At 48.2% G+C, this 25,956-nt stretch overlaps 1 protein-coding gene across 1 annotated transcript in view; it reads left to right on the top strand.

Moving 5' to 3' along the window:
• Positions 1 to 3,319: 3,319 nt before the first annotated feature.
• The window catches only part of LOC144149272 (uncharacterized), a gene marked incomplete in the record, with an annotated part of 436,446 nt that continues 413,809 nt past the window's right edge, over positions 3,320 to 25,956 (top strand). Inside the window, 2 exon segments of the mRNA XM_077680825.1 lie at positions 3,320 to 3,416; positions 8,261 to 8,344. Of these exon segments, the coding sequence (XP_077536951.1) occupies positions 8,300 to 8,344 (45 nt within the window).

Below are 25,956 nucleotides of genomic sequence, written 5' to 3'. Positions count from 1 at the left end.
TGGAAGGCGAACATAAATGGCCAAATTGCGAAGTTACACTGACTGTATGTGTACAGCGTGACAGAATGTTAAATCTAAAGCGAAAACATGTCTTTTTTTAAAAATGTCCACAGACCATAAAAGATAGTGCCTAAAGATCACAACACCGAACGTTTGCGCAGACACAGAGTAAATAGTCTTATATACTCACAGCCACGTCTAAGCCCGGTTTATACGTCCATACTTGTCAACTTTGTTGAACAAGAACAAGGCATTACGCAAATATAAGACAGGAAATTAGTACAAGGGATATTTACTATGTTCATTTATTAAACAAATTCTGGATGCTGGGTTTTTCGATGGAAAATGACATTCTACATCTACTGCAGAAAACCGCCGCCTGCTGTTGCCCGCGCCACTCCCAGGAGGCATCTGAAAAAAAAAAAAACATCCCCCTCGCGAGGGGCACGATCAAATGCAGAGCATTTCCGCGGGGGGCGCGCCTGCAAGTCGTATGGATTACGTATTGGTTGTTGTAATTGTTGTCTTCCAGCGTAGACATTGTCGATGAAGTCGCTGGTGAGACGTGAAACGTGCCGTGAATTCCCCTGCCGCGGCTATGACGCAACGTGGAGCAGCTATGATGCAACGTGGCGCGGCTATGACGCAACACAATCCAACACAATCCACTTTAATCCAATCCAATCCAAATCCAAACCAATCCAATCCAATCCAATCCAAGCCAAGCCAAGCCAAGCCAAGCCAATCCAATCGAATCCAATCCAATGCCCCTCGCGAGAGAGTGTTATAGCGCCAAAATCGCGCCGCCACACGAACGCGTGATGTTGACGTCACGATCACGCCAGAGATGTTAGCGACCGGAGCACGCGCGAACGACATATGTGGTTTAAGCGCGAACCGACCGCGGCGAGAGAGCGCGATGCGAGCGCCCCCACCTGTTCTTGCGCGCGAACCGACTGTTGATCAGCGCGAACCCAACGCGGCGAGAGAGGGTGTTGCGCACGTCCCCACCTGTTGTGCGCCCGAACCGAACGCGGCGAGAGAGGGCGTTGCGAGCGGAGAGAAGGCGAGGAGGACGCGGGGGAGAGGGCGCACCTGTGGCCGACGGTTGAATGAGCCAAGGATATAAGGCGTGTTCGTAACCTTCCATTCTGTGTCGGCTTTGTGGTGCAGTGGGTAGAGTACCATGTACGTTGCGTTCCGCCAGCAGAGTCGTTGGTTCGAAACCTGGCGCCGGTAAGTATTGTTTTTTTATATAGTGTAGGGGGAGCGATGCGGACTACGGACACCAACGCGGGTGACATCGTGAGTTACTGGAATGCTCTGCATTTAAAAAAAGGCGTACGTCTTTCGTATTTTAAATGCAGAGCATTTTAGTAACTCACGATGCACCCGCGTTGACGTCCGTAGTAGTAGTCCGCACCCCTCCCCCTACACTATATAAAAAAATACTATCCGGCGCCTGGTTTCGATCCCTCGACCCTGCGGGCGGAACGCACTGTACATGGTGCTCTACCCACTGCGCTTCAAAGCCGACACAGAATGGGAGGCTACGAACGCGCCTTATATCCTTGACTCTTAACTACGTCAAGAAGCTGGTGATACAACGCATTCACTACCACCATCTCCCCAAACACTAAACGTTAGCGCAATACACCCACCCTCTATGCGACGCATTTACTCGAGTCCTCCTCGCGGGGAGATGGGCCCAATTTTTTAAGCAAGAATTTCATGCAGAGTTATAATGCAAGAAAAATATAGCGCGAAGAAAGAAGACGACAGAACACAAATACAGCGTACGTGCGCTGTAGACAGTCATAATAAATATGGAACCAGCGTGCCCTTAACGGCTGACGTTAATACGGTGCACATGGAGATCATACCAACCCGACACAGTAAGGAAGTAAATGTTGAAATATGTTGATAATTGGGGTGATTATTGAGCATGGCGGGCTGTGTTTTGACGGCGCAGCTCTACATTGTGGTAAACCCTGCGGGATGTATATGTAGGCGGAAGTCGATTCGCCGTTATTCGTTCCATGACACTGGTGTTAATAATGCAGTCACTATAATAACGTAAATATTAGCGCGAATGCGCAGTTCTCAAACGCTCTCAGACACGATAAGTTTCTCTCACACTGAACTCGCTTTGTAGCTGTCAGGTAATACCGACATCAGGTGTGATTTCTCTGCTTGTGTAGTGGTGAGAGGGACGGCGAGGAAACATGAAGGAGAAAACATTCAGGAAAGAAGCTTAGCAAAAGCGGATTTTCATTGAAAGCATTGGGTGGTTGTTTTATCCCAGAAAGCCCGGTTCGATTTCTAACAGCGGAGATGTTTAAGCTTGAGTTCCAGCCATGCCGAGCGTCGCTCAAAACACGGCGCAGCAAAGTAGAGACAGGAAAATATCTAGGCCAATAAATGTGAACGAAAGCGGCGAGGAGGCAAGGAGCCGACGAACAGGTGTGGGGAGTGCGTGGCGCGGCGCAGATGTTCGGGTGGGGAGGGCGCGTCGGGGATTGGCTGCGCCTAGGGATAACGTAAGCTCTGACGTGCAGGTGTTCTAGCTGAGAGAAACGGCGGGCGCTCGGCGACATTAGTGTCCGATCTATCGATACGCTGGGCAGACCTAATCCAAGTTAAAGCTAGTTAAGACCACCAGTTCCACTGTCTCCGCAGTATTCGTATCTCAATTGTGACGATGGCCGAAATTTTTAAAACAAGAATATGATGAATGGATGGATTGATGAATGAATGAATGAATGAATGAATGAATGAATGAATGAATGAATGAATGAATTGCACTAGCGCCAGGCCTTGCATGTATTTTTCATAGAACAGACACGTTTAAAGCTTACGCATAGGCTACGTAATTAGCGGAATAGTTGGGATCTATATTAATTCAGGGAAATATTAGCCACTCAGTTACCTCAATAAATATCTGAATAAGCACGACGCAATCTGTGCGCTCCAGTAAAGCCGCGGCACAGTGGTAGTGCAACTAGTTACGTCATAATTCTTTGCAAACGCTGAAGACAGATCCTTATGTCGGTTACCGGACCACGCGGCAAGCCCGGGATGCGAGAAAGCGCATCCGGAGTCATAGCCCGTAGGCCTGCCTTGTTTTGAAACATCCCCGCTTGTGGATGTAACCTAATGCGCGCACAGCATCATTCAGACTAAAGTGCGGTCATTTGTAGCGACTGTTTTTTTCTTGTCTGTCGCGGAGAACAATGCCCCGCTGTTGCTAGCAAAAAGCCCGCGCCTGCTGCTGCTCATTGCGTTGTCCAACGTCCCATTCACTCCTTTGCAGATTACCGGAACCTTGCGCCAGCGTGTCTCCGTCGGAGCTGTGGGAAAGAGGACACCCAGCAAGCAAGTCTCGTCCCCAAAACTCCTGGTGCAAATCATGCCAGGTACGCCTGCCTTGAGCAAGTGAAATCGTAATTGCACTTGGCATATGCAATGCAGGTTAATTTCAGTTCAGGTCGTCTAACTTTGTTTTTTTTCCAGAAGCAATTGGACAGCTTCCTGGCTTAAAGCTGCTAAACAGCTTTCAGGCCTGTCCAGTGCATGCAGATGGCTTTGCCCTTGCCATTTCCACGCCTTGTTATTTTTTATTTTTATTTTTTGCCTCGTGTTTTTCTTGCCACGCGGCATATGAGAGGAGGTTAAAGATGGGAAGACAGAAGAATGTTGGAAAGCATTACTTTGTTCCTTGTTTTCTCTTTTTTATTTTGTAGCGCTGACCTTTTTTTCCCTTTCGATTCCCGCACATCCATCGCCGTGTGTAGGGTAGCCAACCGCATATTTACCTGGTTAACCTCCATACCCTTCCTGAACTGTCCCTTCCGTCCTTACATCCTTCCCCAGTCAGACAAAGGGCACGGGAGGGAAGGATAGGAGAGCTCATCAATATGGGTTCTTTTGATACGCGATACCTAAGTTAGTACCGATCGCACTTACAAAATTAAAGCGGGACTAGTTTGCTCCAACTGTGCTCCATAGCGTCTGCAGAGCGTGCTTCAGAACCGTGTCGAATGCCTAATACGCCATAATTAGGTGATGCTAGCACATACTATACCCTCTCATATTTAGCGAAATTGGGGTGTAGGAAGGAGTATACTAAGGGGGTATAGCCAAAACTAAAGTAAACTTGTGCAACGATTAACTTAAGAACAACATCGTCACTCATAACGTCACTCACACCGGCACTTGACAAGACACCATTCATGACGTTCCTCCTCACGCCATTTTATGCCATTACCCGATCAACACGTAGCATTTACTCTTTATTTTTGCCGTCTTCGCAAAGTTTTTCTTCTTGGGTTCTTTACATTGTGCACCACGTCCCTGCAAAAAACAAGACGACCCACGTCATCATTAGGTTTTGCTCGCGGTCAAAATAAGCAGTGTTTGCTAGCAAAGCGAGGAAGGCAAGGATGACAACGGGGGAGCAAAAAAAACTCGGATGAACCTGTGTTTGTAAACGACCACCTCACCCCTGAAAACAAGCGACTGTTTGCGCAGGCGCTGGCACTCAAGAAAGAAAAGGACTGGAAGTATCTTTGGAGCGGCCGGTGCGCTATCAAGGCTAGGAATACTGACGACAGCCGTGTTCATCGTATGGCTAGCACGAGTGAACACGTGAACACGTGAACACGTTCACGTTACGTTACGTGAACATTACGTTACGTTACGTGAACATCACGTGAACACGTGAGAATATCCGCGCAAGCCTCTCTACAGCTTAGTTATGGCGGTCAGAGCTTTCACATGCAACGAAGCTAAAGCACTGACAGCACAACAATCACCAGCGTCGTCACTAATACATCTTAACACGCTCAGCCTCCATAAACACCACGATGACGTTGTTGACTTTATCTCTGTAATCTACTGCAATTTTTCAATCATATGTTTATCAGAGACGTGGTTACCAGACAGTGACGGCACTCTGTATGGCTTGGCGGGCTACACAACCGAGTGTTGCAACCGCGATTCTCAGCGTGGCGGTGGGTCTGCCATTCTTGCGAAATCTTCTTTGTAGTACGAACGTCGTTCGGACATATAATTTACAAACATTCAATGTGAATCCGTACGGCTGGAATTCGACCGCAATTCCATACCATATAATGCTAACACAATAGTGGCCTCAATTTACCGTTCACCCTCATCTTCCTGTTCTGAATTTTGCTGTCAAATTAAAAAAAAAACCTAGATGCGTTAAGCTCCGAAAATAAAAATATCCTAATATGTAGTGACATGAAAATAAACATTATTGATATGAATCACCAATCTTGCTCCGAATATGTGCGCTGCTTCTTAGGTTGTGGGCTTTCTTCTGCAATCAATTCTCCAACTGGATGCGATTTGGCTAGTTCGAACACCTTAATTGATCATATGTTGACGAACATAACAAAGTACTACACAGCCGGGGTTTATCGACTATGCATTTACAGATCGCTACTCCATCTTTTTGCTATTAGGCTCTCAAGACCGCAACCGGAACTTGCAGCGCACTAAATCATCCTTTGACGCTTCGAAATTCGTCGAAATGATCAAAGCCATTGATGGGACTTCTGTTGCAAAATAAAGATGCGGGGGAAAAGCTTTTCATTTATTTTCAACTGAAATCGCCTCGTGCATTACCCAGTGCACGTCTGTTATCCCAGTCACGTAATACTACCGTTCTCCCAAGAAGCCATGGATGGGCAAAGCGTTATTGCGATCGATTACGAAGAAAAATAATCTTATTAAAAAGTAAGACGTAAAACCTGAAATAATGCCCTCAAATTGCGGTCCCGGAAGTACTCCAATGTACTATTCTCCCTACTAAAGCGTGTTAAGCGCCTTTACTATGAAAATGAAATATCTAAGAACGGAAATGACTGCAGAAAAAATTGGCAGTTAATTAAGCGGTTTCTAAATAGCGATGACAACCAACCCTATTTGAAGAAAATAACAAGAAATGGCAGCACCTACACTGATGCTAGTGATATAGCGAATGCGGTTAGTGACCAGTTTGGTGATCCTGCCCACTCGCAAACAATGTGCCCTTTCTTCCTGTACCACGTTGTGATCAGTCTTTCTATTTGTTACCCACATCGGCAGATGAAGTTTTTCAACTCATTTCATCGCTAAAAACAACTGGCACAGGAGTGCATCCCATTCATCCTTCCAGAATAAAACTAGCATCGAAAGAGCCATCCCCTATTCCAGCACAAAGTATCAACAAAATGCTCAAGGAGATTCGTTTCCGAACTCGCTTAAGAAAGGAAGATTAAGCCCCGTTTTCACAAAAGGAAGTCGTGAATGTGTTGACAATTATCCGCCCATATGCGTTTTACCATTTTATAGTAAAATAGTCGAAAGACTCTTGTACTCAAGACTTATGTCTTACCTAGCTAAATTTAATCTATTAACCTCCCGTCAGTTTGGTTTTCGACCCGGTTATTCCACAGAGCTCGCACTTATTTATCTTACTGATCAAATTAAAGAAGCCATCGACGAGGGCTTACTTTTTGGTGCTGTTTTTATTGACCTTGCTAAAGCAGTTGATACAATTAACCACTCAATCCTACTACACAAACGAACCATTTGAAATTTCTGGCCCTCCCATTGAACTCATTTCTTGTTATTTGATCGATCGATGTCAAATGGTGCAAATTAACGGTCCCCTTTTCTCCGCAAAAACAGTTAGCAGGGGAGTTCCTCAGGGTTCAATTCTGGGTCATCTACTTTTCTTGTTATTTATTAATGATTTGCCTACTGTGCTTCAAAGCTCTAAATGTCTGTTATATGCAGATGACACCACTATACTTACGTCCAGCAGCAATCCCACCGCACTTCAAAATGCACTAAAAATGGACCTTATCAGCATTCACCAGTTGTGCGTGAATAATCAACTGCAAATGAATGCTACAAAAACAACATTTACGGCATTTCATTTCCCACAGCAAACGGTTACCTTGCCTCTTTCAGTTGAAATAAATGATCCCCCAATACCTGCTTCAGACAGCACCCGGTTTCTTGGCGTAATTTTGGTAAACATCTCAAGTTTCATGCTCATGTGCAGTCGCTTCTTAAAAAAAAGTTTCTTTTGGTATTAACGTCATTCTGAAAGCACGACCATACTTTCCACAACATGTTATCCTCTCACTATACTATTCTTAGATTCACAGCCATCTTTCACATTGCTTATCATCTTGGGGAAACACGTACAACACACATCTAGATAATTTACGATGCCTCCAAAACCAAGCCGTGCGGCTAATGACGTTCAGTCCTTACCTTTGTCCCTCCATCCTCCTATATGTAACATCCTTCCCCTTAATGAATTAATTACTTTAAAGTTAGCAGTCATCACGTTTCACCTGATTCATCACGATGTGCGCATATAAATTTGACCTCTGACCTTTTTACTACTAATAATAGAACTCGGTTCTCTGCGCGTGAGAATTTCTTGTTACCCAAAGCTCGCACAAACTACGGGAAAATGACTGCTAAATTTGCTGGTGTTTCCGTGTGGAAATCAATTCCTCCTGGAATCAAACAGTCTTTCACGACGGGCTCATTTTGCCGACGAACCAAAAAAATATCTAATTACTGAACTAACTAGACCGTGTTAGATATAGCCGTAATTTCGAAATCATAATTGGATATATTTTTTTTACTTTCTGCTTGTTTCACACTGCTTTGTTTTGTTGTATATATGTTGTGTATATAATAACAGTGTCAATGCTCCTATTGTTTAAGCAAAGATGTACAATACCTCTAACGAAAAACGTGTTTTATATATAGTTTAGTCCTGCTTTTGTAATTATTGTAAACTTGTTTTTTATGTTCGTTATTTTTTGTAAATTGTGTAAAATGTACTTACTTCTTCGTACTTACACATTGAATACAAAACTTTTTCATAACGCCCATTGTCTGCTGCATATTATGCATCATCTCATCCACGATGTGTTAGGAGGTCCCCCCGACAGTTCTTAATCTGGGACCTCTTCATGTACTCCGCTTATTTGTTCATCTTATCTGTACGTGTTGCTGAGAAAACAAGGCGGTTGAGCGTAGACACCCCTATCCTACTGATATCGCACTCCCTGAGAGATTTTTAGTTTATGGTTATTGTGATTGAAATGAGGCTGTTTTCGCGTGGTTGTGGACTTTCGTCGCTGGCTATCGTCGCTGGCTTTCGCGTTTTCGCTAAGTTTGTCAAACCTCGTAAAATAATTTATCTGCCTGCCTTGATATGTTTCAGGCACGCCTTTGGGAGCTCAAGAAGACATGCCTGGGCCTAATGACTCAAATACGAGAAGAAATTCTGCAGGGACGCCTGAGTGCGGTGAGTCTCCATGCATTCACTTGTTGCAGGCAGAGCCGGCATTGGGGTCGGGCGACCTCAGCGGTCGCACACGGCGCCATCAATAAGGGTACACAACCGCGGACCTTATATAAATTTTTAGCTCCCTGATTATTTCAACTAAGACGCCTACACAAAACTGTGTGCTAGATCGCGGTTCGTTCTTGGAATGCGGCTCTTGGAACGCTCATGTTGCGCTACTTGTCAAAATTGTCAGCAAACGTGGGACTAGTGGCCGAACGCAAGCCTCTTTTCTCGTCCCCGTTATAAGAAAAGAAAAGATACGAACGGCGATTTCTGGTACCCCACCCCCTTCCTCATGGCTCAACTGTGTGACGCCAGTCTTGCTATTGCGGAATTGCAACAGGCCGACCCTAGGGTCCGACATAAATTATAGCTGCTGCGGGGCCTCGTGTCCATCTTGTCTGTATGTAAGTTCATCGTGGAAGGAACGCTGGAGACAAAGCCGAAGTTGGTCTAAATAGACAAATTGGCGTCCCCGGAAAACGAATATACCAGTATCTGGGCCAGTACATCTAAAATAATATCGTAAATTATAAAAAAAATGAAGTTATAAGTCACCCAGCAGAGATGACGTAAACGGCGACTGAGCGTATGTGCCAAGAGTCATTTGACGAGCAACAGAACGAGAACCGCGGACACAAGCTCTCAAAGAAACGCGTAACATCTTTCTTTGCACGTTAACCGTCATAAATAATAAAAAAAACCTTGCCTGACTTCTCTGTCATAGGAATAGGTAAAAGACGAAAGTGAAATGTGCAGCGAAATATGCAGCTGAGCATAATTTGCGAGTCGGCGGCTGTATTGTGGGTGTGCTTGGCGAGCGACGTCCTCCTGGCAGGTCGTTTCGGCAAAGGTGTACTGGCGTCACTTCCGTGACGGATATGACGTCAGCGAAATATTGGTGTATACCGGCATAAAGCACTGTCATGTTAAAATATAAAACCCGAAAACGAACAACCCTAAGTATAACCAAAGCATTGAAGGACTCTGGTATAATGTACTCTTTAGTACTGAAGGTTGCTTCCCCGCAAGAAGACCCTGCGTGCAGGTGTGCACCCTTTACAGGCCGCTTGCTCCGTTGTATTTGCGTCACTTCCGTGACGGATATGAAGTCAGTGAAATCTTTGTGTATAAAATATACAGGTGTAATTCAAGCCGTGCCGACATTCGCAAGCTGCCAAGCCGCGGCGCCGGGGGTGGTTGCGCTTCGGCGTGGTCCCATGCCTGTTACATCCAACTGTACGTATACCAAGGCTGTGATACGTAAGCCCATCTCGCGAGCCGTAAATATGATCGTTTTTTCGAGTTTTCGGATGAAAGTTCATACGCACGCCTGCATAATAATAGCACGCAAATGCACGCGTACTGCAATTCAGGCGCTCGTACACGGGAGTACCTGAGCCGTTTTTACACTACAGTTGGGCAAGGTTACACGTGGATTGAACAGATGGCACCACGTATCAAGCCGGGTGCATCGAAGCGTCTAAAGCCAGATTATCCATAACGCGACGAAAAAGCGTTAGAGCGCCCCTGGACATCGTTCTCGCTGCGGTCGCGCTGTCGGCGAGACGTTTTGTAGGTAAAGTAATATGCCGCGCAGCACATTCACATTGTTTAACCACCATCGCACGTCCCGCGCGGCACCAAGATTGGCGCACACAGAGCGGCAGCCTACGGACGTGTTCGGCAGGCTATTTGTTTTGTCGTATGCGCCGAGAGCACGACTAGTGGCTGCTGCGGCCGCGATGATTCGCTTGTTAGGTTTTAGTTTTCCTGCTAGACCACACCGCTGTCTCACTCGCTTCCGGGCTCCGTTTTCGTCACGCGAAACGTCATGAAATGGCGCGAGAATGAAATGCGTATTTCAATTGGTAATTTTCTATCAATTAAAGCATCTGTCACCGCCGAATAAACGCTGAGGGAGCTACGGGCAGTTCAACTTTCGTCTGAGCCCAACTTGCTAGCTGCCTTCAGTGTCCCTTTAAACAGGGTACGGCATTTTTTTGACCCCCAGCTCGCACGCCTCAAGCTCTGATTTTCTGTGCGATTCTGTGTATTTCACAACATTTTTTTTCCAACTCGTGCATTCCATGAAACATGCAAATCTAAGGCTTTCCCCTCATAAAAAAAGAAAACGTCAATCACATTATTTTTGTCTCGCGTAAATGCCCTCCTGCCCTAAAACACGGTCTCTCCGCCATCTTGCGGTTACCGACAGCCGGCGAGAAGCGCACTAAATTTGGCTCACTCCCTCAAATCCCAGCTACAAATCTTTTGGCCAAATTGGACTCGGAAGTGCCACACAGGTTTGGGCGTACGCTAGTCGCCGACACAGCGTTGTCTTTAGGCCAAGACCTTGAGGCTGACAGAACAATGGTCCTCCCTTGTACTCCCGGCATGCATTTCGCACGTGTCGCGGCGGAAGGGGTCGCGTGCGCTGTCAGCGCGTGTCTTTCTTTCCGCAAAGCCATTGTGAAGCAAAACGGGTCGGGTGATCGCTCGGCTGCTGGTGCACGTCTCCTCCTGCGGCAAGCACGGCAACAGACCGACGCGTTGTTCGGCGTAATCTTTCCTGTCTGGCGCCCGTGGGTCGGACGCGGCTTGGGTGACAGCTGTGGCGTTAAACGCGCCGGAAGTGGGGCGATAACGAAACACCCTTTGAGATTCACCTCTCCTTTTGTACACTGCGTGTGCACAGAGCCTACGTATATTATGACCCTAATGCTCCTCGTGTGCAATACAGCCAGCGGGGTTGCGGTTTCGTTTTGTTCTTTTGTTGTTTTTATGCCTATGTGGCTTCATTTATATTGTCACGGAGCTTACACGTGGGCAATTGCCGACAGCGCCATGACCCCAGACAGACGAAGAGGACGAAGTGGTTGGCGCGTACCTTGCATGCACGGGCTCTCTCATGGCTGTCTTGTACAAAATGAAAATAGATCATTTAGCATTGTTAACCACGGTTCCTGTCACTTCAGTCCTGCAGCCGCGTAACGATATTTGAAAACAGCTTTTACGAAGTTTGATTGGATGAGGATAAGTAAAAAATACGAGTAAATGTAGAGTAATTGAACCTCTTGAGTTTACGGCCGATATTGTCTTGTTTAGAGAGTCTGGAGAACACCCGCATGAAATGTTTCAGCACCTGCAACTTGTCGCGGAGTTTTCTTTTTCCTGTTGGGTGTGTGCGTGCGTGTGTGTGTATCACTCGCTAAAGCTACAGAGGATATGAGACGCGCCGTATAAGGCGATCTCTGGATTAATTTCGACCACCTGGGGATCTTTGACTTCCGCCGAATTCAACGTCTGCCGAAACACACGGGCTTTTTCGCTTTTCGTCTCCACCAGAAAAACGGCCCCTGTTGCCGGGAATCGAAACCGCATCCTTGGGCTCAGCACCGCAACGCCTTAGCCACTCAGCTACCGCGGCGGGTTCCATCATGGAGTTCAAGATTATTGTGAAGAAATCAAAGGTAATGTTAAACAGACACGCAGATAATCGCACCTTTATCCCAGTTAATGAAATGTTTGCCAAGGTGGACGAGTACACTATTCTCGGACAAGTTTTCCGTGCCAAAACGCCGCTTCGTACCCAGGGCGAAGAGCTATCACCGCTGTGGTTTTGAATTAGTATGGGCTGGGACATGGGCATCGGCAGGGATTTGTCTTGAGGGGGCAAACCACTTGCACCACCGTGGGAAGGGGGGGGGGGTAAATATTGTAAGCACCATTCCACAGAATTCAAGGGATATAACAAAGAAAGCGCATTTCTGTTCTTAAGGGCAACAATTCGGTTTCAAAATGACCCGCCGAGGTGGCTCAGTGGCTAAGTCGTTGCGCTGCTGAGCACGAGGTTGCGGGTTCGATTCCCGGCCGCGGCGGCCGCTTTTCTCATGGAGGCGAAAAGCAAAAACGTCCGTGTCTACTTGATTTCGGCGCACGTAAAGATCCCCAGGTGGTCAAAATTAATCCGGAGCCCTCCACTACGGCGCGCCTCATCGCGCGCGTTGCGTCGGCGCGTTAAACCCTATACAATCAATCAATAGGTTTCAAAATGTTTATTAACGCCTATACATCGCCGCAAGAAACCACTGCGTTACATGAGGGCAACATTTCAGTAAACAGAACGATCGGGGGCACAGGTTTTTGAAACAACTGTCTTGCACTGATCAACCATGTAAAAATTAAATGATGTTGTGGGGCGATATTATGAAAAATCGGTCGTTCCTTCGTGCAAACCCGTTATCCATAATACCTGTTATAACTCATCCATTAATATAAGCAACATGCGTCTACGGCGCGCGCATCACAGCGTCAATAACTCTGCGGAACCTATTTGCCTCTCCTTTTCAACATTTTGACGATGAAGCTGAAGCATGACGAGTACAGACAGACTGTTGTCGGACACCGTCGAACGAGGGCACGTTTTCATCCGGCGAATTACGCTACACGAGCGCTGAATCGGGACAACATGTCGTCGCGGGTAATAATAGCCGTTTGCTGAACGCGACTGCTATTAGGATGTACCCTTCAGAAAATGTGAAAAAGTTCTCCGGGTATATATTGTAGTCCTTGTTCTTTCACGATCGACGCCAAAGTTCAGCCTCGCAGTCGAAGCTGTCGAAATAACAGTATTTCTCAGCTGAATCGCAATCTGCATTTTGAAATCTTGCTCGTTCCCTCGACGCCTCTAGGTGATGCAATAAAAAGCTATTGCGGGGGTATCTGCAATTTTTTCTTGGGCAGATACCACAGAATATAAGGGAGGAATGAAAATGGTACGAGTATTCTTTCGGAGTTCCGGAGTGTTTCGCCAGCCTGCATTATGCGTGCAATGATTCCCAGCGCACTGAGTTCTGTCCCGGGCTGTCCTACTTTTTTATCATTTTCTTAATGTAGGTTGGCAAAGACTTTTTTACTTTTTACCCTGTGCTCGATAATTGTTTCTTCCAGAAGGCGGCATGGGCTGTTGCACCTCCTAACTGTCTATTTCCCTGTATATTCTGTTACAAAGTGCGCAGAACAGTGTAAACTAAGACGTTGCATACGGCATTTTTCTACTCATCCATTCTTTACGTGTAGAACATGTAGCTTTAGGTAGGCCAACACCGCCAGACTCGTTAAAAATCGTGTTCTCTCTATCTTCCGCCGTGACCCCGACGGATACCCATCCATTACACGGGATTAGAACCTAATATGCGGCTTTCGATGACTATAAACTGAATATGCTTTACCAAGTAAAGGGCCAGAAAGGCTTTCTCAATAATTTATCCAGTAAGCATGTATATCTTTGGCAAGCGGGGCAACTTCATGGGCCTTGTTAAAGCAAGTGTTAGACAGAACAAGGATGTTTGTAGAAAAAAAAGAACAAAACAATCAAGTAACAGTAGTTCGTCGGCTTTGATTAGACTTTTGGACCAAAAGTGGGTGTACCCAAAAATTTTGAAGTCGACAGGTTGAAAAGGGAGATTGGGTCTGGGGCAGCTTACATGGTTTGAGGGCGAAGCGATGTGGAGACGGTCCTCAGATGGTGGAGGCTTGCTCAGGTACGTCAATGGTAGAAATATTTTCGCATTCAATATGGTCGGTTAACTCGGAAAATTTTCTCTTGTTTATCAAACAAGCACTGGATTAGAATCATCATTGGTATTTTCTTTAAAGAAGCTTCTGAAGTACATTTTGCTTTTCAAAAAGCTAAAATGAACAATCTTCGCGCTTGTCTGAAACGGCTCCGCAATGCTCACAGACACGAGCGCCTTTTCTTTCACGGAAGCTGCCCTATAGCCAGACTTAGCTCTTCTTTGTTCTGCATATTCTACGAGGTATACGTTGAGGCCACAACTGGCTTAGGTTAGAAGTTTAGAGTTTTCGGCACCCCGTCGGCTGAACGGCTGAGTTCTGGGTTCTGGGGCTGCCGATTTCGTCTGCCGCTGCCACCTACCAGCAGAGAAAAAAAAAATAATGATCGGTTGGTGCATAAATTCTCCGCCTGTGGAATGGGAACCGCAAGTGCGACTTCAGTGGACGCAGGTGCCAAGCGGAGCCACAAGAGTTCATCACCACGGTGGCAATCACCAAAGGCTTCAAAACACACACCCAGATGTTCCTGGCCAACTTGCAATATGAAGAGCGTGCGTCGGAGCACCCTGCGATTGACGAATGCATTTATTTTATTGACGCTGAGGGGTCCCTGTTGCCCTTCGTGATAAGCAGTTAAACACGGCGAGGGTACGCGGGGACAGAATGGATTATCATGTTCACTTGAACCTTGTCCTTGCAGTCATGTCTTTGCAGCTTGAGCAAATATATGCAAAAAAGGTAAATTTAAGCACGCCCCGAATCCAAGTACCAGCTTCCGACCAGAATTCTCTGCAGGAGAACACATTTGACACGGCCCTTGAGTGGTTCAGCACCTGTCGTAGGCGGTGAGGCTCGCAAAGAACCCAAGCATAGCTAATCCGTGGGTGGACAAGCTAAGTTTTGAATTCGTCCTAAGTGCAAACTTCGGTATTTCAGGAACAATTCCAGGGATACAATTTGCAGGGTAAAGGCGTCCATGGGTGGCTGGCTTAGATATTTGTTTGTGGAGTCTAATGGCGTTCCCCCTGAAAAAATTACGCCCATCTTCCCGCGAGGGAACCCTGATGTGATGCGACGCATCAGGGGGGAGCGTTTGGACTGACGCTGGTTTTGGATTGCGTCAGTCCACTCGCTGAAGGGACTGTCGCTTCCATCACGTCTTCATCGGAAGATCTTGCACGGAGGTATCGTCAAGCAAAGTCAAGTAAAGTGCGAGAGCGAGCGCTGGACTGATCCGGCCCCGTGCGCTCCCCCGCTTATATTGCTTATATTCCCGCTTTTGAAAGGAGGGGAGCCTGGGGGGAGAGTCGTGCTGCGCACACATGCGCGCACCCAGAGCAGCGAAGTGCACACGCGCAGCTGTTGTTATGATAATGAGACGGAGTGAGAGTGTTGCGCACAGCTGTCGGAGAGAAGAACGGAGGAGAGTTGCGCATGTGCAGTGAGCGTGCGCACAACGCCGCGACGACGACAACGCCGATGGAGGGACATGCCCGCAAACAAGAGGTGCGCCGCATCTAAAAGTCCCAACGAAATCGCCGCCCTCCACGCTCCTTTTTGACGGTGAGGTTGGAATGATGATTGTGGAAAGTTTCTGATATTGATTTTTAGCGAGAAAATAACCAAGTATACGAATTGAGCCGAGGGGCTGTGGAAGAGGGACCAGGGGTGGAGCGGGGCAGGAACTGGTGCGGCTTTGGGGGGGGGGGGGCGTGGAAGTGCCCCTTTTGCACCCCCTGTCGACGCCCATGGGCTGGGATGCATCCAGCAAGCCCTTTCAAATAGAGTTCGGGTTTGGGCTAGTTTGGGTTTGGGTTTGGGCAAACTTCTGCCCGTGCTTGTACCCGTCGCCTCCCTGTGTCCTCTGTGGTTTTTCTTTTCTTTTTTTTTTGCACTGCGGGAAGTCATGGATTACCTCTCACATAAAAAAATCAGATTTTGCTCCGATTTAGCGGGCATGGTAAAATTGTTGCGGTTTGAAGTCTACGGGAAAAGCCTTCGTACTGCAGTAAAGATAAACGTGACGATGGTGAGTACAAGTACATTATTGTGGATTTTAAGAATGTCAAATTGATACATGCATAGCGAAGAACTGCGCAAAGGAAACGTAAAACACAGAATAAAAAAATTACAAAATTGACGAAAGTTTGGCTCGCGCCCTCAATTTCTTTCTTGTGTTTTGACACATTCTCGCTATAAAGAGCATAATAACATTTTTTATGCCCTGAGCATAGCTTCATTTCTTAGTACGTATAGATTAAAAAGAAGAATTGTTGCGGATTTTATCATATTCTGCCCAGAAATGCCTAAGGATATTTTGGGCTTCCTCGTGTGTAATTTATTAGCAGGCTACATTTGTAGTTTTTGATTGCACCAAAGAAGCAGAAATATGCTGTCTAACAACCGCGTTTGCCTGATCGTCCGTGTATGTACTCACACTACTCCGAACTGATTCTGCCCTGTAGTCCCTAATACGGGCGTTCACACGTATACCAGCGGGATGCATTACTTTACCAGGTGTGGCTGCTTTGTTGCACTGCACTGACGTCACTGTATACCAGTGATGACAATTCACTTCCGTTCTCTTGATGTTACTATAAAAATACCGCCAAATTTTAGAACTCAGTTTTTCTAATAAGAACTGTTCAGATTTATCCTGAAAAAGCAATTGATTCAAAAGTTCCGCTTGCGTTTTCAGACTTCTGACCTCATAGCGCTCACATCGCGTCTTTCATAGATAAATATCTCCCTCCTCCCTTGATTCTTCCGCTTACCCGCTTCGCATATGCTCCCGCATCAAAGTCGTCTCGCGCCTAAACCCTTCCATCCGATCCGAACATTATCCGACACGCCTGGATACCACCCCCGGTCAGTTCGGTCCCCTCACGGGACCACAGCCAATATCTGAAGACCAGACCACCCCACGGCGGCTGCTAGGCATAGTCAGGCCTGGCCCAAAGAACAGCCATGCCGGCCTCTGGCGCTGTCCTCCCCACCAGCTGCGTTCCTTGTGCAGCCGCACTTCCCAGCAACCATGAGCCCCGCGGCATTCAACAAAATAAAGTAATAACGTGGCTTTTATTGGTTTGAGCGAAATTTGGCGGACTGACGACGTTCTTTTCAACGTGGTGCGAGATCTTACTTGACGTACTCCAAGATCGATCGACCGACGAGCTCCTCTGCAGTACGTGTCATCATGTTGATCGGGGGCAAAAACCCTTTCGTCTTGGCTGTCGCTTATGAAAGATGCGTCCAGTGCCCCAAAATAACGACTTTACCCCGCGTTCTCTATTCGAGGCTTTTGATCATCAGAGGAGCGTATTCTTTCTGAGAGAACACGGGATTAACGGATGCCACTTAATTCAGAATTCTAACTCCAATAGTCCTGCTTTGTGAGAAGGACTAAGAAAAGAAAGCCAATGGTTAAGAACGTCTATCAGGGCATAGGGAAGCAGGAGTTCGTCAATTTTCGTGCGTTCGTTCAACGAGCCCCTCATCACCGCCAATTCTGAGTCGCCACACGCATAGCAAGGGCCTTGGTTCTGGAAGTCTTGGTGTTGCCACAGGTAGTAATCCATGTAGACCGCTTCTGACAAATCATAGTCACAGCCAGGGGGTCGCAAAGAAGGTCCCCTCCAGGCCGAGTGGCCAGAGTGGCGCTGGCTACCACACCCAATCGTATGGGATACGTTCACATAAATACGCCAGAAAGTGGAGGGGAATTCAGCCACCTGATATTTGAGTTGGCAAGGCACCGAACACGAAGGTTGTGGGTTTGAGTTGCGGGTCGCGTTTCTTTCAAACAATTCATAATTTCCGTTTCCACAGAAGGAAATGACGTACCACCTCCCTCATGCCCTCCTCAGCGTTATTGCTTGCGGGATTTTCTTGCGGTGGTCATTCAAAAGCAGATCGTTCTCGATTCTTACTGCTACATACACAAGACAAATTTAGTTGAGACAAAGGGACAACCCTAAGGCAAGGAGGCAGCACGCGGGCATCTGCAAAGGAATGCCGACACTGGCGGCCGTGTAGTGGTGACTCATACCGTGGAGTCGGCACAACCACTTCTGCATCGGCGAGACGATACAAAAAAAAGGCGCGTAACGCGAGAGGCCTCGCAGCGTGCGGGGAGGCGATACAGTTGCGGAATCTCGAGTGATATCAACAAGTGCGCCCGCCGGAGGGGCGCAACCCGATACCCGTGGGGAAAAAAGTGTCTCGCGCGGCCACTTTTGTTTAGACGGGCCGCCGAGGGGCCCTTGACTGGGACGATGAGTGTCGAAGGGGCTTCGAGCACTCCCCCGTCGTCTGCGCTCCCTCCGACTCGCTGCGTGACGTAATAGGCCGTCTGCAGCTATACCGTACTGCGCTGGGACCATCCCTGCCCGGGCATCGTGATTGTATGCGCAAGGTCCTCGTAATTGTTTTGCTCGCTGAAAGGGCTTCTCGTCGTCCGCTTCGCTTTATCAGTTCATTTGTGCTCGCTTGCGCACACCATGGGACCGTGCATGAAGAAGGGCATTTTCTGGCGGGAGAATGGCCGGTGCGTAGTTGCGACCCCGGTGCAAGTGTGTCGCGTGCCCCTGCAAGCACCCAGCCGAGCACAATGAAGGAACGTGAAGCGAGGCGCGCGGCACCATTGCCGGCATAGTAATCATAGCTGCATGTAGGTTCAGTGACTGCGTGTCCAAAACAAGGGGAACGCGAGAACGAAGATTCCTGTAAGTCTGCATACGTGATTTTGAGGCCAAATCCGGGCGAAAAATAGACTGCTCCACTGCTGCATCGCGTTCGGGTCTCTTCACTTTCGTTTCTTCGTCTTGTGACGCGAGTACTCCGACAGCGGCATTGGCCGTACGTAATTCACGTGCCGTCACGAGCACCTTTCACGGGGGGGGGGGGGGGGGGGTCGCATCAGGCTAATTCTTGTACCCCCTCTGACAGGGTGCAGGTTTAGCGTTGTGGCTAGCGCACTTGCACCCTGTTCCTGCGACCGTAGCTGCTTCGAATCGGTTGTTATTTATTCTGTTGTTCTTTGTTATTTACTGTTGTTATTTACGAACGCTGCTGTTGTTATTTGCGAAATTTGTCTTTATTTACGAACGCAAATCTGTTGTTATTTATTTATTTTCTGTTACAGCGGCAGCCATTTTGGTACAATTCACGTTGACGCCGGCGATGACGACTATGGTCCCTTTCGCGTTTGATGAGACACCTAAGGCCTCCGCCTTAATAAAGAAATGCGACTGCACGGCAAGTGGGCGCCTGATGGGTTGCGTGTGACCGCGGGATAGTTTAAACGAAACTAATTTCGCCCGCGTCTCGGTAGCCACTTTGTTGCACGGATTGTCCCCACGTTGCCACTTACGCGTGTTACAATCTTGGCCTAAGTCCACTCTTCTCTTGTAATCGCAGGCTTCCGAAATGAATCATCGGATGTAGAACGACGACCGGTACCCGTGCAGATGGTACCGAGGCATGAACAATAGATTGAAAATAGGCTTAACAAACGAGGCACTCGACAGTCCCCACCCTTCGTTTCCTTTCTTTCGTTTCTGGCAAATATCAGTGAAAGCCATCGCCCCCACCCCATTTTACACATCCATCAGCTACAGCGCGTCCTCGCCTGTTACTGATGCCCCGTATATAAAAATGTGCGCGTTCCTCCGTACCCCTCAAGGAAGTGTAATATCGTCTCTTATGCGAGGCTTAAAGCCTAGTGGTCATGTTATCCTACCGTTACCGCGGGCAAGCTTCGAACAAGAAACAAAAGAAGCAAGAAGGAGCAAAAAATGTCAGAGGACGCCGAAGCACTTGTTATGGGCTCTGAATGCGAAAGCATGAATGTCCAGTCGAACTCCTGGGACGCCTTGCTTCTCCCTCGCCATGGGAAAAGATTAAGCGCCAGGCACAACTGGCGCTTAAGCCCGCCTGGCACAGAAACTGTTCAGGCGGGCTTCCCTGCATCGATGTCATGCGGCTTGGCAGGAAAGCTTTTAAGGTAGCAGCACGAAGGATCCAGATACTCGGACAGCGGACAAAAGCAAAGGCAAAGGATTGCCGTCATCCCATGCCTACATGGGATATCGCATCGTGTAAAGAAAAATGCGGAGCGTGCCGGTGTGCGCGTGGTCTTCAGCGCTCCCAACAAACTTGAGGTATGTGCCGCATAGTTAACCGAGAAGCATGCCACTACATTTGTGGAGTGTACAAAAAACGTAGTGTATGAATTTCCCATGGAGTGCGGCCTTGATTACGTAGGACAGACGGGGCGCTGCCTCAACGAACGGTTGCGGGAGCATGTGACGACGCTGAAGACGGGAACAGGAAGCAATTTGGTGCTTCACTGTACGACGGAATGCAAGCCAAGGGGCCGCGTGCCAGCGTTCGATAGTACCCGAGTGCTACAGTCATACCGGGAAATAGAAGAACGGGAAATATTCGAGGCCTACGACATAAAAAAGATGGGGTACCGATGTGTCAGCACGCCTTCAGTTGATCTTTCGAGCGAGGTGGATTATCTGGATGATTAGTAAGGAGGGTTCTGCATCTGTAATTGCTTTCACACGTGGTGCAGACTAGCATTACATGGTGCTTTTCGTGCCTTTATAATTGCTTTCGGAGCGAATAAAGCTCAGTTATTAGTGCGCCTCTTTCCTGTCAGTTTTCCGTCCTCCAGTTGTGCCTGGCGCTTAATCTGTTCCCATGATGAAGTACCAACTAGCTCGCATCGACACATAAATTCAGTTCTCCCTCGCGTTGTCGGAGGTCTTTGTAATCTTGACGCTTGAGACGCTTTGCTTCACGATCAGCTTTTACGCTTTCGAATGGCTTTGGTTTGTTTCCTACGCGTTGCGCCTCTTCTCGTTCCTGCCACCCTGTACTGGGAGAGTTGACGACGGCGGTGAAGCTCGCTGTTTGCCAGTTCGCTCGTTACGCTGCGTTCTTCCACTCCATTCATTTGTACTCTACTGGCGTGCACGGCCGCCTCTCCCTATAGTTTAAGCTCGCGCCATGGAACGCCTCGGGCTATGGAAAGCCTTTTGTAGCGTGAGCTACACTGGCCGAGGTTGAGCAGTTTCGCGTGGCTCCTGGAGAGCCGTGCTGCGCATGCGCGAGGAGCACTGACGTCACACGGCGCACAGAACGTTGCTCGCTGCCCGGCGTCTCTCACACACCCTACGCGCCCAGCGTCTTCGACGACATCCGTTCCGCACAGGGCGGCCCGGTCCACTTGATGATCATGCAGGGGTGGCCGGGTGTGGAACCGGTGGCTCGTGCGTCGCGGCAACACCGGCGTGCGCCTGTGGAACCAGCTTAGCTCTGGGGCGATTGGTGGCGCTGCGCCGGAGCCGCTTGATAGATATACATGTGTCACATAATGCGTGTATCGTGTGTGTGTCATTGAAGCAGCAGTACGCATGATAATCAAGCTAATCCGAGACAACCAGGAAAGCTGAGAATAACCAGCTGAACCTTAGCTCACGCTACGTATATCCTGGTGTAGCCGAGCTAAGCCACTGCTAATTTTTTTTTCTTCTGTCGCGGACTTCGCACGCCAGCTTTTTCGCTTTTCGCTCAATGTAGCATGTATTGCTTTGGGAATAAAAGTGTAAGAATTCCGTATTGCCTGAATAGCACAGAAAACGTGCATTACATCAATGCAAATTTATTATCATCATCGTCAACAGCAGCAGCAACAACCGCGGCCTATTTAAACCCACTGCAGCACAGGAGAGTGGAAGCTTGGGCATGTTGGTAATTCATTTTGGAAAAAGGTTCGCAGCGCGGGAGACGAGGACGACGAAGCAGCGATTGTCCTGTTTTCTTCGTAGTCCTTGTCTCCCACGCTGTGAACATTTTCCCACTTCATCACCATCATCATCACCCTACTCAGGTACACCGCAGGACGACGAAGGCCTCTCCCACTGACCTCCAACCGATCCTGCCCCAAGCTGCTCTACTCCATTTTTTGCCCTCCAATTTCCTTATTTCGTACCTCCACCGAGCTATTGTCCTTCCCCTTCTTCTAGACCCGTCCCCGTGTATCCACTCTGTTACCTTCGGTTACCCTGGGAACGTCAAAAAATTCGCTCACCTGATTTTTTTTCCCATATATTTCAAAGCTGTCGTGGCAGAGTTCTCGACCCCCGACAACTTCATCGCTTTCTGGCAGGTCGCAGCTGTCGCGGTGTGCTATATATACTACAGACAGCGGATGCGTCAGGCTCGGCATTTGAGAATCAACTTCCGGAGAGCCTGCGTCCTCCCGCGCCTCCATAACTTGGTCAAGAACCCCGCCGCCTTGTCCTTGTCTTCTCACTTACGGGTATCGGCCAGCGCTGTGTCTCAAACGCGAACCCGGCAGTCTGACGGCTGGTGACAGCCGTGCAGTGCTTCGTGTGTGTAGACGAGCAGACTTTCGGCTGCTTGCCAAGACCAGCGCTTTGTTTCTCGCACCATACCCGTCATGTTCTTTGCGCCATATCCACCATTTTTGTGTTGTTTTGCCTTATTCATTCTATGGGGTGCGACTTTGTGTTAGCACTATTATGATATCCAAAGTATATTATACCTAATTCTGCTGCCAGTTTCAGTTACTCATCCTGTATAGCTTTCGAACTGCTCTGTGCTGTGCTTTGCGCAGAGACAGTGTCGCGTGCATGTGCCGTGAATTGTATTTTAAAGCAAAGCTTTACTACTTTCGTCCAGTGGTTTCGCCGCGGATGCGCAAGTTGACCTTTTGACCGCATACACACCCCTTGCGACACACCCCTCGAAGCGCATCGCGTGATTCTCCGGGCCCGCTTTCGGCGCTGCGCTCAAGGCCCCGTTTTCAGTCGGTGTGCTCAACCATGAGCGGCACGGCCGCGGCGGTTGCGTCCGATCAGCTGATCGGCAGCCGACCACACCCGCAGCGTCCCACGCATGCGCTGTTGGGTCGTTTCGGGCTACGTGACTCGTCTTGCGTCGGGTTCGCCGCGAATGAAAGCGAGGCTGGGCCTCCTCCTGTGAGCGTTGCACGGGACCGAACGTCTTTGAGCCGTGGTCTGCAAAACAGCTACATCAAAGGTTAACCAAGCGAAACTAAGACTCAAACAGACTATGCCAAGCTTTTTTTGCTTTGCACACCAAAGGTTAGCTGAGCTAATCCTCAGCCAGTTTTTTATTGCTCTCGTGATGCGAGATACACATTCATATGCGTAGTTTTGCTTTATATGCTACTTATGTTTAGCGTTTATTTTTATACGCACCTTTGTGTCTTTGTTAGACCCTCTTACTCAATGCCCTAGACTGAAAAGTACTTGTAAACAAATAAATGAATAACTTTTCCCCGGCATTCGCAATGCTTTGACGGTGTTTCTGTGACTTGACGTTGCTCATAAGCAGTCCACGGCTCTGAAAATGTGGGGAAAATGTCCGAAAAGCTCCGACGAAGGGCGCGAAACGAACACAGCGCGATACTGTCGTCAACAGCGAATGTCGTGTAGCGAGGAAAAGAACAATAAAAGGGTTGCGTTTTCATTGTTCCAGATTGCGTGAGATGAATATTGATTCCCGAAGTTGTATGATAAATTTGTATGCGGTAGCAAATTCAGCAGTGCAGGATACATGTAAGATATCCGATGTTGCTATACCAGGCTGCCCTAAACTGCATGTGTTTCATTATTGCGTCCATCGATCCTTACTGACTTTGCCACTTATGGTGGTAGTATGCGACCGTTATCCGTCCATACGACGAGTGTAACGATTCATGACCTGGAGTCCTCAGGAAATATCTCATGAAAAACCATATCCCGGATGGGCTGTGATAGGATTAGGGTCAGTTGTGTTGTAAAATGGAGTGTTTCTTATAGTGGCTTTCTGAAATATCCTGAGGAATAAACGGCAGACCGTAAAGCCGTAAAACGTAGTTTGACAAAATATCGCTCAGAGGCACAAGAACGGCTGCACACATATGGACGGCTACGCGGGTAAAGAATATTCTAGCGCGAATATAGATGTACGTAGAAGCGGCATGGCTTAGCACATGTAGTTTGGGGGGGGGGGGGGGGGGTCTGTGGGACTTTCTTTGACACGTCATGTCTAACGTCATCTGACACATGAAGGAGGCGAAGTTGCTGTACGGTGAGTACAGTGTGTGCACGTGCCATGGCTAGATGTTTTAGAAGTTTCTGTTTTGCTTGGACCATGCATGTCAGGGTATCAAACGCCTGACCTGCTGGATCTCTTTTTTCTGGATTTATAAGTTCCTGCAATTACTACGATTCGTTACCCTTCAATCTGTGTAAATAAAATCCCGGGCAATTTCCAGAGACGTGAAACCTGGGTAGGGGCGAAGCTGCAGTGTAGGAGTGCATTCTTGGCGCCTTGGCGTTTTGGCCCACGGAGACGAAACCGTAATGTGAAACCAGGGGAGGGGCGAAGCATGCAGTGTATAAGTGTATTCTTGTCGCCTTGGAGTTTTTTCCCACGGAGATGAAGCGTTCTAGCGTAAGGCGTTGGAAAACGAGTGTCCCGGTGTGTTCTTTTAGTACGCGTTACGTTCTAGCCCGAGGCGTTGGAAAACGAGTGTCACGGTGCTTTTGTACCGTGACTACATGATACTACGACGACATGAGACGGCGACAGCCCAAGCTCCTAAGGGGCTTCGCCCCTTAAACAGCTCCACTGCGTAAGCCGCGCAGCGGCATGGTTTCCACAGGTGGCATGCCGGGTTCCCACAGGGGAACCTGGTACGGTTCCCACAGGTGCCGTGCATCATTTGATAGGTAGCATACAGAGTAACAGAGCCCACACCTGATGCAAGAGGAATTAAGATAAGGGAATGAAATGTAGCATATGAAGGGGTGAGAAGGTTCGCGGGCAAAGAGTGGATAATATTATTGCCGTATACAAAGGCAGCTTGGGGCCTTTGGATAGGGACTTTGTGATAGATGTTCATAGTTCAGTGAACAAGCAGCGGATATCGTTAAAGATAAAAAGAGAATGAAGCACACGTTAGTAAAATGGTCTACGAATATCGCAGCCCGGAGGTTGGCGCATAGAGTGGCGTATACAGCAGAACGTACCCCTCCTCGCGCACTACATCGCTTGACAAACACGGATACGAACGCGCACCCGCGGGTTGAGTGACCCACAGCCTTGGCGGGAATTGAAGCGTCAAACGCTGCTCTGCCGGCGGGTGACCCACTTTGTGTTTTATTTGGCCGCCTCTTCCGGCAGCCGGGGAGAGCCGCGCAGCTTCCCAGGGGCGACCTTCTCCATCTTAGTCTCGTTCGCGCAGGCGATAGATAAACGACCCGACTGCCACCCCGGTGCCATATAGATAGATGCCCGCGGGTCTCTCACTTCTATATGGGTACGTTTACTTCGTATTGACCTGCTGTCATCACGTACACTCAATGACAAATGAAGCGCGAACACGAAAAGATGACGCGGAATACACAAATTTAAACGTAATGGTTCGTGGAGGTCCAATAATGGCGCGTTTCTGGTGTAGTTAGGATATAATTATTAACAAATAAAATTACTTATTTAGTTATTTAAACTCAGTCGTAGAAAGCGCAGCATTCGCGCCTTATTGTTTATATTTTCTAATGTCCGCGTTTTGTATGTCCCTGACCGCTCATTTGGTAACTGACAACGCACACCCTAAAAACTTGTGAATTGCGGACAACGTCTGTAGCAACTATCTAGGATTAGAACAACGCGAGCACGGTGAATCAAGTTTGCAAGGGCACAAGCTCGGCGTGTTGTAGTACCGACAAAGCCCCGCCCTCAGGTGGTTTTGTAGCTTCGTTGGGAGGGCACGCTACGCGGAGTAAAAGCAGCCGATTGAAGTGAGACTTCTAGCGTATCACGATCATTATAGTATAATTATAATTATGGCATTGCGTGAAATTAAAACAGCCGGAGAACCTGCCCGGCACGGTCTCCTCTCCAGATGCTCCTCTTCTCTAGGAGATGGTGGTCGCCTGCAAGCC

The sequence above is a fragment of the Haemaphysalis longicornis genome, unplaced genomic scaffold, assembly GCF_048455015.1.
Source record: "Haemaphysalis longicornis isolate Haplotype H1 unplaced genomic scaffold, Haemaphysalis longicornis Haplotype H1 scaffold_8, whole genome shotgun sequence".
In the NCBI taxonomy this organism is placed as follows: domain Eukaryota; kingdom Metazoa; phylum Arthropoda; class Arachnida; order Ixodida; family Ixodidae; genus Haemaphysalis; species Haemaphysalis longicornis.
Note: the sequence above shows the minus strand (reverse complement) of the source record. Positions and strands in the feature narration are given on the sequence as shown.